Below are 21,308 nucleotides of genomic sequence, written 5' to 3' on the forward strand. Positions count from 1 at the left end.
TCAGGTTGGACTGTTTCCGTCAGGGTGCAGCCTGGGCACATCTCAGAGCCTGGACACATTTCACATTTCGTAGACACCGGGCAGGAGTTCTAGTCCTGCTCAGTGCTGGGCACGCGGGAGCCCTGGCAAAGTGGCCCGTGCTGAACAGAAACTCCTGGAGAGCGCAGTGGGGTTTAACCTTGCCAGCAAGTTCACACTTTGCTGGATACTTTGTCTCCTGTGCTATTTGGTTCTCCAAGTAAAGAGACCCAGCAGGCAGTGGCGCCTTTCGGTGTCTATCACTGTCTCTCTTGTCTCCTTGACCCTGAGCCCCAGAGGGAGGAGCGTTGGCCTAACAGAAGGGGCAAGGCTCACTTGCAACCCTGACCTTACTCGAGAAGGCTCCCGCTTTGTGCCCTGGGTGGCAGAGGGGCTGGTAATGATGGCAGCTTTGATAGACATCGAATTAAAAACTTTGGGGGCTCTGGGTCTCGTTTCCACAAGTTCTGTCCTCATCTGCCCTGTCTGACTGGGACCTCTCCTTTCTGTCCTTCTTCTGTTCAGGGGCTCCCCCTGGGGGTGGTAGAGTAAGCCAATGTCTGAGCTGGTCTTGGGGGTGACACCTGAAGGCTCGGCACTGTCCTCAGCTGCCTGGAACACCTCTCCGGTTTCTGTGACTCTCAGGTATCCCCTTGACCCTCTGCAGCCCAGAGGAGGCGCTCTCCCCACTTCTGCAGTCGGGCTGCTTTGGAGTTGTTTGGCCTCTAACCAGGCTACTTGGGTGTGGCCCTGTTTCCCTTTGTTGCTCCCCGTTGTGCCCCAAGTGCCCGGAACTCTGGCTGGCCAAGTGTAGATGCTCCGTAAACTCCCCGAGAAAGGCGGAGAGGATGGAAACGGGGTGGGAGAGGGGGATCGAGGATGAGGTTGGGAGTCACAGTGAGGGAAGGTAGAGGTCTTGGAGGTGTGACTGCGCTCAGGACATCCTGGCCCGGCCCGGCCGGGCTCAGAGCTGCGGTGGCTCGCCCACGCGGCCGGCAGGTGGCGGTGCTCCCTCGGCTGCGTGGCGGCGCTGAGTCCCCTCCTCCCGCGCTCCCTCCCTCCCGGCTCCTTTCTCTGAGCTCTTGCTCGAGCTCCCAGCGCCCTCCCGCTCTCCCGGCCGCGGTGTAGCCCGCACCGCCCCGCCGCTGCCTACGGCGACCATGGCGCACGGGGGACCCCCGAGCGCCCCGAAGCGTCCTGGCCCTACCGCGCCGGCCCCGAGCTTCCGGGCTCCACCGCCGCTGTGCTGGCCGCGCTCGTGGCCGCTGCTACTGCTGCTGCTGCTGGTGGTGGCTGCCCGCGGGGCGGTGGGGCGCTCCCCCCAGCCCGGGCGCCCGGGTCCCGGCGTGCGGGTCACCCGGCAGCTGCCCGCGGGACGAACGGAGTCCGGCGTTCGCGAGGATCCGCAGGCACGAGGATCGGAGCCCGGCGCCCCGGGTCACCCTCCGGGTCCTGCTCCGGGTCCCAACGCAGATGGCGCCCCAGCCCCGGGCAAGGGGCGCAGGGCACGGGCGGCGCCGGTGGCCGGTGCGGCTTCGCGCGCGCAGGTCTCGCTCATCAGCACGTCGTTCGTGCTCAAGGGGGACGCGACGCACAACCAGGCGATGGTGCACTGGACAGGAGAGAACAGCAGCGTAAGTGACCTCCGCACGCCCCGGGGCCCTGCCCGGACACCTCGGGATGCCCAGGGAGACCACCACAACCCCCTACTTCCGGACCACCCGCGGTCACCCCTGCTGGGCATTCTTTGCGACTTGGGGGACGCGGGTCCCCTCGGCGGCGCCCCTACTGGCTTCTGGCCGTGGGGTTACTTTTGGAAGGGTCCTCTGATTTGTGAGATTCGGTCTCACTCGGAGGACATTCACGAAGATCTGGGGAACAAGCATTCCTGGCCCCTAGACCCGGGCTCCAGGGAGGTCCCTAGAGTCTTGAGGATCTGGGCTGCACGGGATAACTCCAGGTCCTTGAGGGCCACTCAGCTCTGTGCCGCGTACATGGTGGGTCGCCCACACACCGCACTGCACCCAGCCGCTTCGGAGAGCACCTCCGGGATCGCCAGCTCTGGAGCCTGTACTACCGGAGCTACGCTGATTTTAGGGTCCAGGGTATCCCTGTCAGTTCCACATCCTGTTCGAAGACTCTTAATTCCAGGATTGCTCCTCCTCGGGTGTCCCACGTCTGTCTTTGGTCCGCTTTGGACCTCGTGGTAGTTAACGTTATTTAACGTTGTCAGGTCTTTAGTGCATGCAGGGTGCCAACTCCCCGCCTTTCTTTCTCCCTTTGGCTGGAGACCTCCAGCATCCTTCACCATCTAGCACTCCCGACTCTAGGATCCAGTCCCGTTCCTTTTTCGGTAGTGCACCCCTAGCTCCAAATCTTTAATCTTTCTGATTAAAGGCCAGAATCACTGTGTCTCCTCTGGGCAGTCCGAGGTGTGTGCGCTCCAGGTTTGCGAATTTGTGCTATCCAGGGAAGTGTGTGTTCATGAGGAGGGAGCTAGGAATCCCTGCTCACTGCCGTCACCACTGCCCACTCGTATCCTCCCCCCCCCCCAAGTAGGTGACTCCATCCCCTCTCCTTGTCTTTCAAGTTTTGAGGAGACTACTTAGCGTCAGAAGTCCCAGCATGCACTGGAGGTGGAGTGGGCGGGTCTCCTCTTTCAGTTGTCAGGTGGACGTAATGGGGCTGCAGACGCTTTCACTCCTGTCTCCTCTCCTAGCACTCTTGGTGGCTGCTAGGAGACTTCCATTTGTGCTAGAGAAGGGACAACCAAGTGGCCTTGGCTGGCCCAAAGCCCAGTCCTGCTACCCTTCCCCCCACTGGCTGGCTGCATCCCTGTAGCAGGTGACTTCACTGGTCCCTAAGTTAATGGCATCTTCAGGAAGACTAGCAACCCTCGGAGGGCAGAGCTGGGGCTATGGATGCAGCTGGCCAGCAGGGGGCAGTCGGGATGCTAATCGGAGGGCCTTGGGTGCTGCTCCCAAGAAGGGCATGGAGACGCCCTGCTGCTCTTCTCACCTGTTCCTCCAGCAAGCCCTTGGACTCTAGGTATGCCACCGGGGTACCTGAAGATAAGCTGGATCCCCTGTGCCATAAGCCATTCTTCGAGCCTGAAAGGTAGCCCAGAACCCAAGAACTGAAAAGGACAGAAACACTGAGTAGAAAGAAACCTTGGATCTAGAGTGCTGAGGTTGTTAATTCAACTATCAGATTCTGTCACCTTGTCACTTAGTTTCATGGGAGGAGGGTATGAAAGATGGGAGTGAGACACCAGGTGAGGGGAGCGTATCCTCAGGAAAGGAGGCCAAGCTGCCTCTAGGGTGGGCTGGTGTCCAGCTGAACCCCTTACGAGATGAGAGCCTGGCCCGGAAGTAGCCTCCTTGAAGAGGAGTTGAGGATGAAGAATGACTGGCCAAAGAATTGGAGGCGAGCTTGGAGGGACCTTCTTCTGCAGCTCTTATGACGTGGGGGTAGGTGTGAGATGCGCACACTGGGGCAGAGCCTGGCACTTAGCCCACACCTAGCTTATGATGAATGTGTGTGGGACAGCACGGAAACACTGCCTGGGAATCTGGCTTGAGCCTTCCTCCTCCCCCCAACTCATTGCACTCAGCCTGGGACTAGAAGGAAGATGGGACTCTCTCCAGAATAATTGACCACCCGTGGCTGGCAATGGGCTCATCGGCTTACCTTCCCCCGGGAAAACCCAGGAATGGAAAATAGATGGGTGAGGGCTGACGCCGAGAGCTGTCTCAGCAAGCCAGGCCCTTTAAACATGGCTCCCTCAGATCTGGTTGTGCATAGCACATTCTTGGCACATGAAGTGTCTTGGAAGGGCGCTGCTCCCTCCACGCTCAATGTGCAGCCACGGGGAGAAAGAGGAGAGCCAGCACTTGGCAGTTGGCTGTACCTCTTGCTTGAAGTACCATCTCTGCAAGCTTGGATGAGAGAGGAGCACATGGATGCCGTCAGTGCTGTCTTTAGGAAGTTGCCTTTTTGCTGCTTGTCCCTGCCCCCTGAAGATACGGTCCATGGTAGAGCATTTGCTTTTTGTTGTCAGGTGCTTTTCAAAATAAGAGCGCTGGGGGAGGGGCGTAGACTCTCCGAAATGGCATTAGAGAGCATCCTGCTAAGGGATGGGCTGAGAGATGGCGGGACTCAAGCTGGTTCCCAGACAGTCTCTGTCACCGCAGCTCTGGGAACATATGTGAGTTTTCCCTGCAAAGGCTCTATTCTTCCTGCTCCCATGGAGATAGGGAAGGGGACTCGCTTGGAAGTTCAAACAGGGCCTCTCCAGCTGACGTTTAGCTGTGGCAATGCATTGTTATCTGTGAGATGAATGCCTTGTGGAGGCCGACCAGGGTTGCCTTTTGATGGACCCAGCCTGGGCTGTGCACACAGGGCTCCGCGTCTCCACACTGCCCTTGGAGGCAGAGAGGTTATTCGACGGTGGGAAATAGACCACAATGCTGGGCTCCACCTGAGGCCTGGCAGTTTCTTGTTAGCCTGGCAGGAATGTGGGGTACTGTTTTTTGGGGAAATTGCTTGCTGAATGGGCTTATTGTAAGCACAGCTCACCTGGGCTCCTTCCCATATGACACTTGAATATGACTCATGGTTTTACCGGGGTGTGAGCTTTCCACAGCCAGGTCCCATCTCTGCTCCTCAGACTGACCGGTTACCTCCCTCCAGCCTGTGCCCTGTCTCCCGGAAGTGGTGGTGGGTGTACACAGAGAATTCTGGACAGATTAAGCACACTCCACTCCAGACATCGGGCTGGATTCCCTACCTGAGTCATTTTGCATAAATGCGGAGAGTCTGATGTGGGTCAGAAGGTGGCCTCTCTGGGTTGGAAGGTCAAGGGCAGGCTGTCTGCCTCCGTTTCTTGTATAGAGGTATCATGGCTTCTGCGTGAGTTGTATGGGAATTCAGTCATGACTCCTGGTGCAGGTCAGGTTCCTTGAGGGCAGGTATATTAGTTTGCTGTGGTTTTGTGACAAAGGACCATGACAGGGCAGGCTCCTTTCAGCTGCCTTCTTTTGACCCTTTCTGTGAGCACTCCTTCCCATTGGGACACCAGTATCGCTGGGTTAAGGCCGCCTTGACAATCACTGTTAGAAGTCCTACTCCAAATTCAGTTTATGGACCTTAGGAGAGGTCCATAATTCTGCCCCTAAGAGCAGGGAGTAGGTCTCACTTGTCATCCTCTAAACATAGCACCTGGGGCTCAGAGTCACCTGATGGGAGAGATGAGATGGACATAAACAGGCAGATGGGAGAAGGGCATTGTCAGGGAGGGCAGCATAGAAGAGGCAGGCTCAGGGCTGGCTCAAAGGATGCGTAGGCGGAGGAGATGAGAGAAGGAAAGGTTCAAGGTGGAGAGATCATTTGAGCGAGACCTTTGAGGTAGGAATTTGCAGGCCACAGGCCATAGAGACGTCGAATGCATTGCGTAAGTGCAGAAGCCGCAGAAAGAAGCTGGGAGAAGCGTAAAGTTTGCCCGTGGTCTCCAGATGTGTGGCTGAGGAGCCCGACGGCAGTGTTGGGATGCGAATATTTAGGCTTCGGCGCCTGCTGGTCTGGCCTTGGATCCTAGGGCAGATGGAGGACATGCTCTGGGCCTCTGTCCTTACTGCGGAAGGTTCGTAGGTTGGTTGTACAATAATCAGATTTTCCCCACAAAAATGCCCAGATGAGGACATGGTGTGTAGCTAGAGGTTAGCGTGGCACCCAGCTTGGGTGTGGCCAGAAGGGCCACAGGAAGAGTACACGGTTGAGGTTAGGGAGATTCTGTACTGCTTTTGGAAGAGGCTTCCGGTCTAGGTTGTGCCTGAGGTATACTGGGGAGAGTGGATCTGAGGGAGGTGTCCAGGTACCGAGGAACAGGGTCCCCTGCTGCACCAGCCTCTCACTGTCTTCAGTGCTAGGCTCTGAGGCTCCAGCTCAGTTTCGACCTATTGAGACCTTCTGAGACCTGAAGTGGATGGGTCCACGCCTGGCACAAAGCTGACTGAGAGCCCCGTTCCCTACAGCTGTGGTTTTGTGGTTTATGCTTTACGGTTTGGTGTTAGAAGTATCTCAGCGGCCCCTGGGCATTGCAGGTTCCCCAAGTTCAGGGTCCAGGGAGCCAGCCTCCCCTTGCTCTGGGGCTGGAGCAGAGGGCTGGCTTCCCGTGGGAGCTGAGACTGGCACTGTCCTTGCATCCACTACCAAGCTGTCCAGTGGCCACCCGAGTGAGACCGAGACCAAGGATGCCATGGCTCATGCTGAGTGTCTGTCACACAGGCTGTCAGGAGCTTGCCACTGGTGTGCAAGCCTGTCAGGGCCTTAAGTCTAGTGTCTGGATAAAGAATGAGGAGAAAGACAGATACGCCTGTGCCGTGGGACAGGTGGCGGCCAAAGAGCAGTGTAGTGTGACACAGGGTCTACGGGGGCAAACCACAGGTGCACACCTTGTGAGTCTTTTGTTGTGTGCTGAGGGTGCCGCAGGGTCCTGTGCTGTGTAGAGTGGCAGGACAGGGAGAGATCACAGGTGCTGAGGGACCCTGACAGAATCTGGGTGTGAGGATGGCCATTTGTATCCTGCACAACTTTCTTCCCAGGGTGTGTGTGTGTGGAGGATAGGGGATAGGGATCTGGTGATGCTGACAGCCATTCTTGAGGGCAGGGGAGGCATGCTATAATTTTCGCTTGAGCCTAGGCTGACACTCAGGTCAGGGAGAAGGCTTTGCAGCCTGTGGGATGACATCCTCCCGTGCAAACATTTGTTGTCCCGTGGGAGCCCCCGAGCACCCCGCTGCCTGCTGTTGACAGACTGAGCTGGGGAAGGTGAAGAGACACAGATGGGGTTTGCGAAGGGGATGGGGCAGCTCGTTTCAGCTGTAGAGGAAGTGTGGGGAAAATTAAGTCAATTGGCCAGGTCAGAGAGCTAGGCGTGGGAAGCAGCAGCGGCCTGGATGGGAGGGAGCACTGGGGCAATGGGGCTGCAGGTTTCCTTCCTCGACAGCGCGTGCCACCTGAGCCAGGAGCTCTTTCGGGGGTTTCTGGCTGGGATCAGGGAGAAACTCTAGGCTCTGGTGGCACCACCAACTTCCGCCTTCCCTGCTGGGCACCTCCTTTGGCTGGAGGGGGACAGCCCTCCAAGGTCAACAGGGGCGATGTCACTATGGATTGAGGTCCCCCCATACTTTGTGTCACCCTCTCTGGGCACCTCAGGTCTGATCTGTCCTTGCAGCTTCTCAGGATCCCAGATGGTCCCCAGCCCCACTCTTCCAGGCCCCCCAATAGACCCTAAGGTCCTGTCCTGATGAATTCTCTACCAGGCAACCAGAGTCCAGAAGACCTGTGTGTGTGCATGTAGCACAGGCTCTAGGGTAGACTGCAGGCCTTAATGTCCCAGGGCTCCGGTGTGGACTCCAACATGGGGCGCAGCCAGGCTCCCCCTGCTTCCACAGTTCTGCTTGGTTGAGAACAGAACCTCTCTGAACCTGCTCTTAGTTAGTAAAACAAGGACAACAGTTCCTGTTTCACGCTAATTGTCCAGCGTGGGCACCCACGTTGGAGCCTGGCCAGCGCGGCTGGGGCCTGGCCAGCATGTTGCCAATGTCGCCTTCCACTGTATGGTTTTCTGAGACCTTGGGCAACACTTCCGTGTTCTTTCTTTTCTAGCAACAGTGCAGGTCCCAGCCCCCCAGTAGCTGTGGACTCAGCTAATATTTGCTGAGCGTTTCTTGTGTCCCTGGCAGGGTTAACTGCCAGGGCTGCAGTGTGAAGCCCGGGGAAACAAAGACCTTGCGTCACTTTGAGATGTTGAGTGGGAACAGAATTCTGCCCCAGAGTGTCCACAGGGCTGTGTGAACATGGGGGGCAGGCGACAACCTGGGGAGACTTCCTGGAGGAGGTCCAGATGGAGGCAGAGACTGGGAAAGGAAGGATATCAAGGCCAAAGAGAGGTGAGGAGCTGAGAAGCCTCGAGAGTTCACAGGCAGGGGAGGGAGATGTTTGCCATCAAGAAGCCTGGCTCAGAGGTGCCAGGACAGTCCTTCAGCAAAGTTCCTGACACACTTCACACGCCCACTCCTGTTTTAATGAAGGGGCTCTTTAGTCTGTAGCTGCGGAAGGTTCCAGAGCACAGTCTAAAGAGGTCATAAATTAGCTCGTCTGTGCACGCCCGCAGGGTTAGAGTGCAGCCTGTGGCTTACCCAGGCCTCTCCAGAGTTGCCGTTACTCCATGATGACGAATTTCCAGTCAGGTTAGGACTTGCCCAGGGGTGATGGGAAGAGACAGAGTTGGAGCTCCTGGAAAACCGGCTGGGTGCCTTCATGGGTGCCCAAGCTTTGAGGCTGCCTTCTGGTTGGGCCCACACTTTAAGAGGGGATTTTTTACTGGCCCTTGCCAGGAGCCCACTTCTGCTCTCACCATCTTGATGGCTCTCTTTGGATGTTCTGTGGGTCACTGAGGGAGGCTGAGCCCCGAGGGTGTAATGATGTCACTGAAACAATTTCCTCTGGAGGGGCAGGGACTAGGGGTGTGCTCTGATCCCCAGGACTTAGAGTGTGTAAAATGCGAGGAACTTTGTGTGTGTTAGGCTGGTTTTTGGCCTGGGCATTGTGGACATCATCAGGGTGCAACCTTGTATGGGGTTATAGGAAACCCTTCCAGGGCCTCATGTGAGCGTGCTCTGGATTCCGAGTGCGAAAGAAGCCACTCGACGGTGGGGATGGGCGTGTCCAGCACAGCAGGTCCACGCCTCCCAACCTGATAGGTGCTGCGTGATGTGAAGGCAGACATTAGGCCTTTCCCGTGATGCCCTAGGGTCGTTGACACTTTGCAGTCCACAGAGCGCTCTTCACCCTGAATTAAGTCGCTTTCATCGTTTGAACGCTGACCAGGGCTACCACAGGGAGAGCAGACCCTGGAGAGTTAGATTCCAGCAATAAAAAGCCCTTCCTTCTTCGAAGGGGGAAAAGCCCCTTCCTGGTTTGCGCTTCTGTAGCCGTTGGTTGCTTATTTGCACAGAAAATTACAATCATTTAATTAGTTTCTCCTCACACCAGCATGAAGGTCTTAAAATAACAGCACTTGCCTTCCTTACTAATTTTCTCACAGAAGCGATGATTTGCTCCAGTGTTGAGCTGGCCTCAACTTGAGCACGGCACGGCTCTCAGGGACGCCATATCCTAATGTTCATGGATAAATCGAGTTCCGAAGAAAGCAAGAAAAGAGCCAGGCCAAGTGCAGGCCAAGATCAGTCTCAAGGCTGAGTGGTCTTTCTGAGTTTTCTTGCCCTTGTGAAGTGTCAGAAGAGACCCCATCGCCTCTGCCAGTCAGGGTTGCCTCCTGCTTCTGCTTCTTCTGGTGCAACCTGACCTTAGCATAACACTCTCCTCCGTTAGCATAGGGCTCTGGATTAGGAACGATAATACGTGTAGCCGTAGCCCCTTAGTCCCTGCCACCCCAGAAAGCCTGTGCTCTCTCACTATAGAGACAATACCACTGAATCACTTACAGCTCTGACCCAACACGCATGCAGATGCCTTCAAGGCTTGCAGGGCACAGGTCCCAGACATGATTGGAATCTCACTAGTCTTGAAACAAGCTCTCTCTCTCTCTCTCTCTCTCTCTCTCTCTCTCTCTCTTAAAAACATCAGAAAATATTCTGGGGTCAGTGAGATGGCCCAGCAGGTAGGGGTGCTTGAGGTCAAGCCTACGGATCTCAGTGGGATCCTTGGAACCTACCTGGTGGAAGGTGAGAACTGATTCCTGCAAGTTGTCCTCTGACTTCCACACATGTGCCAGAGCATGCCTGGATGTACATACATGCACACGCACATGTGCAGCATAAACAAGAAACGTAAACAGTTTTCAAAATAAACATTTTTCTTCCTCTTCACCATGGTTTGAACTGTGGTTGTATAACATCTCTCACTGTACCTATTTTTAAATGCACAGCTTAGCAGCATTAGGGCACTTGTGTTGCTGTGCAACCAGTCCCACCATTCTGGGATGCTATGGCATCTGTCCTTGTGTGATGGGCTTGTTAGCCTCCTGTCCTCCACAGTCATCCCATGTTGTGACACATGGAAGCATGTCCTCTTTTGGGGGCCGTATAATACTCCATTGTATGGTTAGCACACATTTCGTTTCCATTCCTCGGAGGGTGGATGTTTGAATCGTTTCCACCTTTGGCTGTAGTGAATGAAGCCATGACCCGCAGTAACCCGCTTAGACCTGGCTTCAGAGCCTTTGAGTATTTGCTTGGGAAGAGAATAGGCCTGTTAGTCTGTTTTATTTCTGGATTGAACATGAACTTGGGTGGTAAGCAAAGTCTTTATTTTGCTGCCTTGAATTTTGACACCTGTCTGGTTGGTGTCCAGCTGCAATCCCCAGAGAACCCTGAGGGTGCCCGTGGCCTACCTGCGACCAGGAGAGAGGGTAGCATGGCTGTTGCTGGAGCCAGTGTGCCCTGTCTATGACTCAAGACAGAGGCTGCCGGTGAGCCCAAGAGTCCCACATCCATAACCTGTGTGACAGAGAACTGGGCTGCATTGGTGCTGTTAAGGGGGGAATTATGGAGAACTGGGCCAAGGGTGGGCATCACCATCCCGAGGTGAAGGTGTCTTCTAAGTATCATGGAAGCTCTAGGTTACATTTCAAGTTCATGCCCTCTTCTCTTCTAGCTTTTAGGCATTTTTCCCTATTGACTTTCTCATTGACCAGCTAAGTAATTCAATTTTCACTCCGTAAAAATAAAGCACTCAATAAAAATCCCTATGTTTTTCTCAATTTATTTTCATCAATACCGCTTAACCCTGTTGGAGTTTGTTTTCTGATTTATCATTTGATGGCCAGACAGGGTTTCTGGGCGTTTGAGTCCTGCGATCCACAGAACACACAGTGTGGAGTTTTCTGGCTTGATGGACCTCTTATCCCGGCATGGGGTTCCGTACTGCTGTGTGTCGCAGACTCTACCTACCTCACCTCTGGAGAAGCGTATGTGTGGACTCTTTTGGAATGTGGATTTTATAGTTATTGTAAAATGGACAGGTAAAAGGGAAATCAACTCTGTGAGGTTATCAAAACTAACTAATCTGTTTGAAAACATCTGACGCGAGCCAGGAGAGCCCTCATGATTTTGAAGCTGTGATCAGAGTAAATGCTGTTTTGAGATGTATGACAACTGTGACCTGCCTGAGGAACCTCTACAGTCCCCACTGGTGATGGGAGGCCCTGGTCCTGCTGCTGCTGCTGCTGTGACCTGCATCCCGTTTTTAATGGAAGGAACTGCTTCATTTTGTAGTCTGAAAATCAAGAAGCTGTTTCTTGGGTCTGGGTCATGGCTCTGGAAGATCCATCAGAGAGACACATGAAGAGAACTGGGTTGGTGTGGTGCTGGATCAGTGATGGGAATCATGGAGAACTAGGCCTTCAAGGAGGCTGGCCTCCAGTGCGTGCTAGATGCTCCGTTAACATTTGGTGTTTTATGATGCGATATTGCGGAGGCAGAGATACTGAGCTCCTGTAAGGACAAAGGAACCTCCAACCTATGCTGCAAGGCCCAGAGCGCATCTCTGCAAGAACAACTAAGAAAAGGAGATGTATGCAGCTTCCAGACTCTTTCTGAGGCTGTGCAGCCAGACGACAGCATAGGCTATGCTGGACTGGCCTCTGCCCTCCCTCCTGACTGGGTCAGCCAGGAGCCAGGGTGCTCAATGGGGAGAAAATACTTGCTCCCAAAGGACGTTGGGACATTTAAATAGTGCCCTTGTTCTCAGCCCCATCTCGCTTGCGAAAGGCAAGCAGAAAACTCAGGGGACAGGGCTGCCTAGACTTTGACAAAGAGGGTTGACAGCAACTGGAGACTGTGGGCAAGTGGAATCAGTGGAGAACTTTCTGGAAAGAGCAGGCGGGAGCGTCAGGGGCTCAGGGGCTCAGCTCAGCGTTAGCGGGGGAGAGAGGCCGTCCACGCTGAGCACCTTTGCTAAGTCGCTTATCTCTTCCACTGTTTACCTGCTCAGTTACCCTCAGTCCTTTCCAGAGCACTGCCTTGGTGTCAGCCTCCAGGGTGTACCAGCCGCGAAGTCTGGGATCAGCTCTGGGGAGGAGCCCCTCGGACCACCTTTGAATGTGTCTGAGGCCTTGGCTTCATTCTGTGTCCAGGAATTGATATGCTACTTGTAAAAGGCTGAGTTGCACTTCTCGGAGGTAGTTACTGGGACCCTCCTGCTTGCGGCCCCCAACCCCGTCTCCTCCTGTCCTGTGTTTAACCCAACCCCACCTCACCATGTAGCCTGGGTTAGGGGGCCTCCACTTATGCTGATGTGTTGGACTGTGGTATTCCTGATGGCCTCCTTGATGGGGGTGTCTTGGGTGGCTGTGCACCCAGCTCTCTCCCCTGCGTTACTGTGCCTCAATTTCTCCGTCCACTAAGGTACTGTTGCCCCTGAACCATCAGGGAAGGGTCTGGCCAAGAGTTGCCAGAAATAATAATTTTTTGCCTTCTTAAAACAGGGTTCCACGTAGTTCCATTTTCTTCCCATTTCCGGAGTTGGCCGCTTAAGTGAAACAAAGGCCCTCGGTCCCTCAGGAAACACTCATCTCTAGAGCCTGCCTCTGAAGAGAGCCTTTCTCGTTGACATGTGGGTTTTCACAAGTTTCCTGATCTGAGTTATTGCTGGAATGCTACCTCTTAAGAGCAAGTCAGAATTTCTCTCCCTGTCACTGGAGATGGAGAAGAGTCTCCTGGCAGTGACCAGGAAACCTGAAACTCTGAGCTTGAGGGGTAGGGAAATAGGGGGTTGGTGGGGGAAGGGGGCTGGTACAGGGGCAGGACCCTTGAGTGGCAAGCTCAGTTCTGGCTTTGCCTGCTCCTTCCTTGGGCGAGGCTCTTGGGGGGGGGGCAGCCACTGGTATAGGAGAAGCTGTGGCATTGAGGTGACCTCTCTCTGGTCTGGCTGCTCCAGGTTGGCATTTGGTTCTGGCCACCTGGACTTGTGCGCTGGTGTTGATGGGGGCTTGATGCTATCTCTCCCTGGGGCATGACAAGGAGACCTATTGTTCCTCTTTTCCAGGGCAAGGCAAAGCTCTGCTTCCTACTGTGTTTCTAGAGGCCTGTGGTGGTGGTGGTGGGGCTACTGTTTGCTAGAGACTTTGAGCATGGCCAGACAGAAAGGGCAGTGCCAAGGTTGACACGCTCTTTCCTTCTGTGTAGACACACCGTGTTTTGGACTTGGTTCAAGGTCTTACTGAGCTCAGAGACGGCAGAGAATCCTGGCTTGCTGGATTTAGTCTTACGGGTGTGTATGTGATGAGCTGGGATGCCACCCACAAGAGCATGGAGGTTGCTCAAGTGCTCCGCAACGGACTCATTAGCATGAATGAAGTTGCAGGCTCCCACTTGGATGCAGCTTCTTAACTCCTAGTGTGTCCGCCCCAACACTGGTCACTTGGCCCCTGCCTCAGCCCTGATGCCTGTGCTTGCCATGATTCAAGTTCTTCCTCCAGGAAGGTCCTGTGGCCCTGCTCCCATGCCTAGTCAGTGCTGCTAACAGGATGGGGGGAGACAGACACTGAAGTGGCTCTATGCCTGGGACTCCTGCTAAGCATGACAGCATTGTGTGTGTGTGTGTTGCTGCTTTATCCCGGTGGCCACAAAGGAGGTGACTTAAGTAATGACTCTGTGCTCTGCCACCATCCTGGGAGCCTGGCCCCACCTCCCCTGTGCTTCCATTCACTCTGGCGTTTGCAGGACTTGCCTCTGTCTCCATTGGGAGCTTCTCTCTTTGGTCTTGTCATGGAGCCTGTGGAGAGCTGCCTCATCTCATGCTGGCTTATAAGCTACTGAGCAGGAGGTTCTGAGACTGACCAGGAGCAAGGCTCATGGACTATGGGCCAGGAAAGGATGACATGTGGGGACACCTTCTCTTGCAAGGACACTGTACCCTGCCTGCCTCAGTGGCTCTGCCGCCACCCTTGTCCTCCTGGCTGTGCAGTCTCTTCCAAGCTGTTGACCCCATGACCTTTGTCCATCCCCTCCCCCAGCCAATGCTACTCACCAGGGCTGGTGAGCTGAATGGCACGACCATTACCCACATTGTCCTCTCACCTACCCTGTCACCCCAGCCTCCAATCTGTGTGGACTCAGTCTTGTGTTCATCATCTTGCTTTCTCTGAGGTTCTGACTGTCCCTCTGTTTGTGTGGCCCATTCTGGGGTCCTTAAGACTTCTGTGGTCCTGAAGAAAGGAGAACTCTCTTTGGGAAGTTGGAACCTCCTCTGCCATTTGAGGGAGGCCTGCTGGCCCATCCACCCTAACGTATGAGAGAGCCTTTAGGGTAGAATGGGCCCTTGGTGCTAGAGCCAAGGAGGGCTGGCTTTCCAGGTGTGGTGGCTGCCTCACCTTTCCGGAGCTGGTGTGAGTCCCGAGACAGTCCCAATCTGGTTTTTCTTGTCTCCTGAACTCCCCTTCAACCTGTGGGGTCAGGGCTGGGCATGGCCAGGGAGTGCCAGGTGAGCCCTCCAAGCTGCCAGTCTTCCAGCCTCTGCTAAGCCTGGGCTTGGCCTAATTTGACTTTGACCCAGACAGTCTGTTTCAGATGGAGTGATGTGTTTGGAGTAGCTGATTCATCTGTGGAGCTGTGAGGGATGTCCCGGCCAGACCCTCCACAGGGTGCAAGGGGTTGACGTGACTGGGTTGTTATCTGGCTGCTTGCGGTTACAGCCTAGTGGGAGGGGCCCGTGGCAGCTGGGCACAGGTGGGCAGGAGCTATGGGAAAGAGGCTCTGAGGCATGGAATGATGGTGTAAAGAATCCTGGGGGAGGGGAGAATACAGTATAGAATTGTGGTAGGTAGAGGACATCCAGGCAGTGTCAGGCTGGACCCGGCTCATCCTACTTACCCACCTGCCTTCTGTCTGCTGGGGTCCGTGTCCCAGCAGATGCTGGCTCATAGATGACCACTGTGACCATCCTGCCTGTTTGCATTAGGTAAATGGCATCTGGCTTCCCCAATTAAACAGGCATATGAGGTGTCTCCCTTAGAAGATTGTGGGCCCATGCTCTATTCCTTTACCTGTTGGTTCTCATTGAGGAGCCCATGGCCATGAAGCCTTTCTGTGGGGCTTAATGAGTCCAAACACTGTGATGACCACAGGACCCTCAGCTAGGTGACATGAGTGGACTGGGGCCAGCTTTACTTTTCAGATCTCTGCTGGCTAATAGCAGAGTTGAGTCATGGCCATAGGCTATAGGCTCTGTTCAAGAAATCTCACATTTCTGCATCTTTTTCTCAAGGCAGTAAATTCTGACACTGAACCCCCATTCTACTGTAGGAAAAATATTCTCAAATCTCCTGCCTGGGGGAGTCTGGAAGCTTCTAAAGGTGGGGAGGGGCAAAGAGGGAGGAACCTGGGGCCTATTCCTCGGGGCAGGCAGTGACATGTGGCGCGTGGTCAATCCCTGACACTCGCTGAAGCTGCTCTTTAAAGAATGTGGTTCACTCTTGTGAAATTCCACCAAGTACAGACACATCCCAATGGCCATTAAGAAAGGAGCAGGTGTGCAGAGGCGGGGGCCACTTCCAGAAGGGGCCCTGTGTGGCTAAGACTCCATCCCTAATCCTCTAATCCTTAATCCCCTTTATTCTCTCTCCTCTGGAAGAAATTGAAAGGGGATTTTTTTTTTTTTTTTTTTTTTTTTTTTTTATGGTAGTGGAAGTATATAACTGCTCTCTGGTGTTGGTCTGCATAATTCTGACAAGAGTGTCCTGTTATCTGGGTGTGCAGCCCCCTCCTGTGACCTGAGTTCTCAGCAGCTTCCTGCCCACATGGTGCTGTTGCGTGTGTGTGTGTGTGTGTGTGTGTGTGTGTGTGTGTGTTTCTAATGGAAGCTGAAGGTGGATGCAGGGTGGCTCCGGAGAGTGTCACTCAAGGCCTTCTTCTCCAGGATGCTGCATTCTGTCTTCCTCTTCTCCCAGCAGCTGCATACCATACTCTTGACCCTGACTGCCTGTGTTCTGGTCAGTTCTTCCCACTTAGGTTTCAAGTTACATGAGGGTTGGGTGCCTGCTCCCACTTGCTTCCTTCTCTGCTTGTGTGCCCTGTAATGTTGCCCAGAGAAGAAAGACTCAGAAGACCAGCTTCAGCTAGGTGATGTGAGGGACTGGAATTCACTCAAAACTGAATCACCCCTGTGCTGGCTTCAGGCGTGTCTGGCTCCAGGGACTCTGATGTAGGCCCCAACCTAGGTCCCTTGAGCTATCTGAAGCTTTGTCTCTGCTTTGCTTCCTTCTTGAAGCTCACCTAGGTCACCCTGTGAGAGTCAGGCTAAAGATGGCTAAATCTCCCATGCTTCTCAAGAAGTCGACAACTGAAGCTCTGGCCTCTCTTGAATCCCTCTTGTTGGCCAGAAGCTGAAATACTGGGTGAGCAGTCTGGATTTACAGACCCACCCTGAAACCACAGGCACGGATTCTGAGGGTGAAGTTTTGTCTCTATGCATAGCTCAAGTACCCCTTACTGGAGCAGGAGGGTGCTCTGGGCAGGGTGCTTTGTGGGTAGAGGGAGGAGTCAGAATGATCTCAGTTGCCATCTCCCAGCCCTACGGGCTTCTTCACTGAGGGTCCTCTCTTCTGTAGGACAATGCCATCCCACCCCAACCACCCTGGTCCAAGAAATGTCAGCCCTGGGCTGTGCCTGCTGCGGGGAGTGGTGGCTCGTGGTGGGGCCATACAGTATCCCTCATAGCTGCGTTTTATAGTGTGTCCCTGGTGGTTCCCAAATCTGGTGTCTTGGAGTCACGTGGCCCAGGCAGAGGGCACTCACATGTAAAAGAAACCTTCTATGGCCCAGTGGCTGTCTTGCCGGTGTCTCTGTCCTTTGGCTCAGCATACTCTGTGGATTCACTGTGCTGACAGGTCACAGCATGAGGAAGGTGACACTCATGCCCACAGGGAGCTCTGTTTCCTGGACATGCAAGGCAGCCCTATCAGAAGGCGCTGGGGAAATGTGGCAGGTGCTGAGTGGGGCTGTATCTCTGGAGACAGGGACCTTGGGGTCACCTTGTTTAACACTGATGATGCATTTCAGCAGCTTCAGGTACGCCCCCCCCAAAATATCAGAACCCAAAGAAGCTGAGAATCCCTGTGTAGGGTTAGGGGAGACTGGCTGTAAGATGTCCTGGAGCCTGGCCAGAGCTCCCACTGGAGAGTTGAGAAAGCCCCCCTGGGAGCGGTGAGGCTCAGTAGTGGTCAGCCTCGAACATGCTCTCAACCAGCATGGTCTTCTGAGGCCGAACCTCTCTAGAGGGGCAGAGAGAGGCTGAGCTACCCCTGGGAACAACCTTTCGGGATCTCAAGAGACAGGACTGCCAATAGCCCCCCCCCCGGGGGGGTTGATTTTCTTCCTAGTTCCCCAGCAGAGCTGTGAGGTCTCTGCAGTGAGCTAGTAAAGGAGCCTCCTCGGGACACGGAGGTGGGGTTGTTTCCTATGCCCGGAAGCAAGCTCGGAAGGTTTGTTTGGCTGCCTCCACCCTTCTGCCTGGCATTAGTGACTGCTGAAGGGTTCGTAGGAAGTTGGAGGTGAACCCCAGATGGGGATCCTTATGGAAAGCCAAGACAGAAACCAGCCTCTGCCCACGGCTCTGCCTGCCAGCGACAGCTGGAAGGCAGATTCATTCAGCAAATGCCATGTGGGCACTTGCCATGTGCGAGGTGGTCTCCAAGGAGTATTGCCAGGGCACTCATGGGCCCTTAAGAGTTTCTAGGGTGCTTGGAAGGTGCCTGCTGGGATACCCCCAGACATGGGCGGCCCACCGTGTGCTGAGTCATCGCATTCCAGTGTGTCTGGTCTTTCCTGAGACAAGGTGAGGTCAGCAGGGGGCTGGGCTTGTGCAGGGTGAGGAGGCTGCAGCACGGGCTGCCTGTGCAGGGGACTTGAGGATGCCTGGAGCTGGCAGGCTCCACGCCTGTGGGTGTGTCAGCATAGGAAGCTCAGGACGGTGGTGTGGGCTCAGGGCTCGGTGGTGCCGAGCTCTGCCGAGTGGCCCTGGTTGCTGAGAGATGGAAAAGAAACAGGTGTTAAAGAGAGACTGGTTTCCTCCGCCTTGGAAGGGGGAACTTCCCACCTCATAGGATACCCGGGTCATGGTGGGTCCCCCTGAAGTTTGAGTGTGAACTCGGTAGCTTGAGGCTACTGCAACGGGTCACACAGAATGGCCGTTCCAACAATGCAGGTTTGTTTGTTCTTGTCTAGGCCTGGACACCAGAAGTTAGTCATATTGAGTCACAGTCAGTGGTGGGTAGGGCTGGCTCTTCCAGAGGGGTGTGTGTGTGAATGTGTGTGTGTGTGTGTGTGTGTGCATGTGTGCATGTTCGCACGTGCTTGTGTGTATGTGTAGGATCTGCTTAGCTGCTGCAGGTCTTCCCAGTTTTTGACACTTTGACCTTTTCTCTCATTTGTTGCGTGGGCAATAGAGGAGAAGCTGAAGGTGAACCAGAGGAAAGGGGCTTAAAATTATTTTATTTATTTATTTATTTATTTATTTGTGTGTGTGTGTGTGTGTGTGTGTGTGTGTACAGGAGTGTGCCTGTGTGTATGAATGTGTCCATATGTGTCTGCCTATGGAGGCCAGAAGAGGGCATGAGAATCTCTGAGGCTAGAGTTGCAGGTGATGTGGGGCCTAGAAGCTAAGCTCAAGTCCTGTGGAAGAGCAGGAAGCACTCTCTGCCACCGAGCCGTCTTTTTGGACCCACAAAAAGACAAAGCCGTTGAGGAGGCTACCACCTTGCAGGCTCTCTGGCCAGCCTCCACCTATGGCCGTGCCTTGGCTCCACAGAACACGCAGTGCAGCTGGAGTGAATGCCATCTACTTGTCAACCCTGAGGCCTCCGGGCTGCTGTGGCATCCAGGATGGCAGGTGGCTCCTGGGCTGTAGAGGGAGGTGGCCTCTGCACCTGCCACAAACAGTCCATACCCTGTTGTTTGTGCGCTTGGGTTATTTGGTGTGTGTGTGACAAACATAGAAATGAAAGGACGAGAAAGCACCCAGTTGTTAAATATGAGTCAGAAAAGAACCCATGTGGTGTAGGGGCATCATTGCCCAAAGGGTCAGGAGGACACCAAAGACAATGGGTGTTTTATTTCCATGGATGTGTGTGCTTTGGGGTATGCAGTTGAAAGCCTAGGAGAGGGAACATTTGGCTGGGATCACAGGGACAGTTAACAGAACAAATATAGGCAGGTGGTAGCCTCCAAGGCCTGGCTTCCCTGACTGTAAGCTGGGCCCATGGTTACATCTGAGCCACCCAACGGCCTCCAGAAGCCAAGGTCTTGCCCTGGGATGTTCATATTCCTGAGGACTTGGCTAGGATGAAAGTTGTGTTAGACAACTGGAGAAACCCTGGTGAGGGGTGTTCATGCTCCTATCTGTGCCTGGCCAGCCACCCTGCTGTGGCCATGTGTTCCCCATCTGTGTGCTGAGGGTGGACCCTAATGATTCTCCTTGCCTCTTCCTCAGAGCCGAAAAGGAAGTTCGTGTCAGATGCAAAAGCCCACTTTCACTGACTGTTAGGAGACCAAATGGTTTATCTGAAAGCTGTTGATCAGGCCACATCCTACCCTAAATCATTTCATATTGCGTAGATGTGAGTTTATTGTTATTCAATAAATTCTAAAATGGTGGAAGGACACAAGTGTTCATCTGTTTCTGTCACAACAGAATCTCCTGAGGATTGGTAGGCTGTGAAGTTTTTCTTTCCTCGCGTTTAACTTTTCGTAGACATTAATTATAGATATTGACTCCAGCCCAGCAAAAATAATTCCTCTCTCCAGAGGCCGAAGGCATTTAAAGACATTTCCCTGTTGAATCCATGCAACCCCCACCCTGTGCGGGGTGGGTATGTGGGCCTGAGGAATTGAAGATTGTTTAAGGGCATGGTAGACCTGTCCCTGAACCCCACCATCTCAGACCCTTCTACTCTCCCTGAGGCCCTTCAGCACTACCCTCGTCCATGCCCTCAAGAAATGACTGATGCTCAGGGTGAGGATGCCACATGGTTGTGATGATAAGAATGTGTCATGCCCTGTAAACCCCCAGAGACTCATCAGAGGCTTCCCCCTCCGATCCCAGAAGCTGAGTCTGAATTGGGTTGAGGCTGCAGGTCGGAGGTCTGCTGCTTTTGTTCCTGGTTGATGGCGGGAACTGTGATGTGGAGATGCCCGCTGCTGAGGACACAAGCTCTGTGAGGGGAGCTGTCCTGAAGCAGCTTAGGGACAGCATGTGACAGCCCAGGCTCCCCCTGCACAGGGCGTGTGTCAGTTATTACATGACACCTGCCTATCACCTTGTTCTGCTCTGTAGCCAGGTGCCTAATTCAAGGCCCAGCACACAGCAGGGTTTCAGGGAATGACTGAAGATGGGAAGTGGGTGTGGGATTGAGCGTCAGAAGGGGTGGGGCCTGAGCTGGCTCATGGTGCCACAGGTATGGCCGATTTTCCAACCAGTTTTCTGGAAATATCCACTCATCATTAGCTTAGATGAGTAGGTTGGTTCAGGCAAGTGGATGGACTGCTCTCTGGCCTAGGGGCAGCAGGGCCTGGATATTTCCTCAGTTCTGGAAATTTCAGTATGTAGAGATTTGGGTCAGGTGCTGTTTTTGTGGGTGTGGCGCTGGTGTGGTGTGGCTGCCGTGGACATTTGGATGACCGTTCCTTCTCACCACAAGCTTGGGCTCCAAGCAGTGGCAAGAGACAAGGGGTGAGACCGAGATCCAGTGACATTTCCTGCACGCCCCATGTTGCTCTTGTTTCCAAACTGCCGAAGAAACTAAATGATTAATTAAGTGGCACCCACACAGATTTTTCTTTTTCAAGAATGATTAAAAAAAAAAAACAAAAAAAAAAACCTCCCCAAAAAAACAAAGCAATGCTCCAGTGGCTTGTCAGAGGTAGGGGGGTGGGGGGAAGAAAGCTTTAATGGTCTTAATAAATCACAGTTACTCACGTGGGCAGATGTGTCAGGCCGAGGAGGCGACTGATTAAGCATCTAATTGTGTTGACTGAGCCGGCCACACCTCCCGGGGGTGGCCATATTGCCCAGAGGTCTTATGAGAAAGCCCTACCACCTCTTCTTGCTTTTCTTGAGGTTGCAGGACCGGGGTACAGAGGGAGTCCTGACCTTTGGCAGGCACCTTCTGGTGGCTTTTTGGGGGATTTGCATCAAGGAAGTACGGGAGCCGCCTTAGCTCTCTCGGGGTGGGGCGTGCACCCTCTGCCTATGGCAGCATGGCCAGAGGC

General features: G+C 54.2%; 1 protein-coding gene across 2 annotated transcripts in view; it reads left to right on the forward strand.

The window, feature by feature from the left end:
- The first annotated feature begins 1,072 nt into the window (after positions 1–1,072).
- Sorcs2 (sortilin related VPS10 domain containing receptor 2) overlaps positions 1,073–21,308 on the forward strand; it is a 353,595-nt gene continuing 333,359 nt past the window's right edge. The window contains exon 1 of one of the 2 annotated variants that reach the window (XM_021630583.2): positions 1,073–1,652. In XM_021630583.2, the coding sequence (XP_021486258.1) occupies positions 1,179–1,652 (474 nt within the window). In that variant the 5' untranslated portion in view covers positions 1,073–1,178. The remainder of the gene's footprint in view (positions 1,653–21,308) is intronic. The other variant, XM_021630590.2, reaches the window with a different exon arrangement.

This window comes from Meriones unguiculatus, chromosome 12, assembly GCF_030254825.1.
Source record: "Meriones unguiculatus strain TT.TT164.6M chromosome 12, Bangor_MerUng_6.1, whole genome shotgun sequence".
NCBI classification, from domain to species: domain Eukaryota; kingdom Metazoa; phylum Chordata; class Mammalia; order Rodentia; family Muridae; genus Meriones; species Meriones unguiculatus.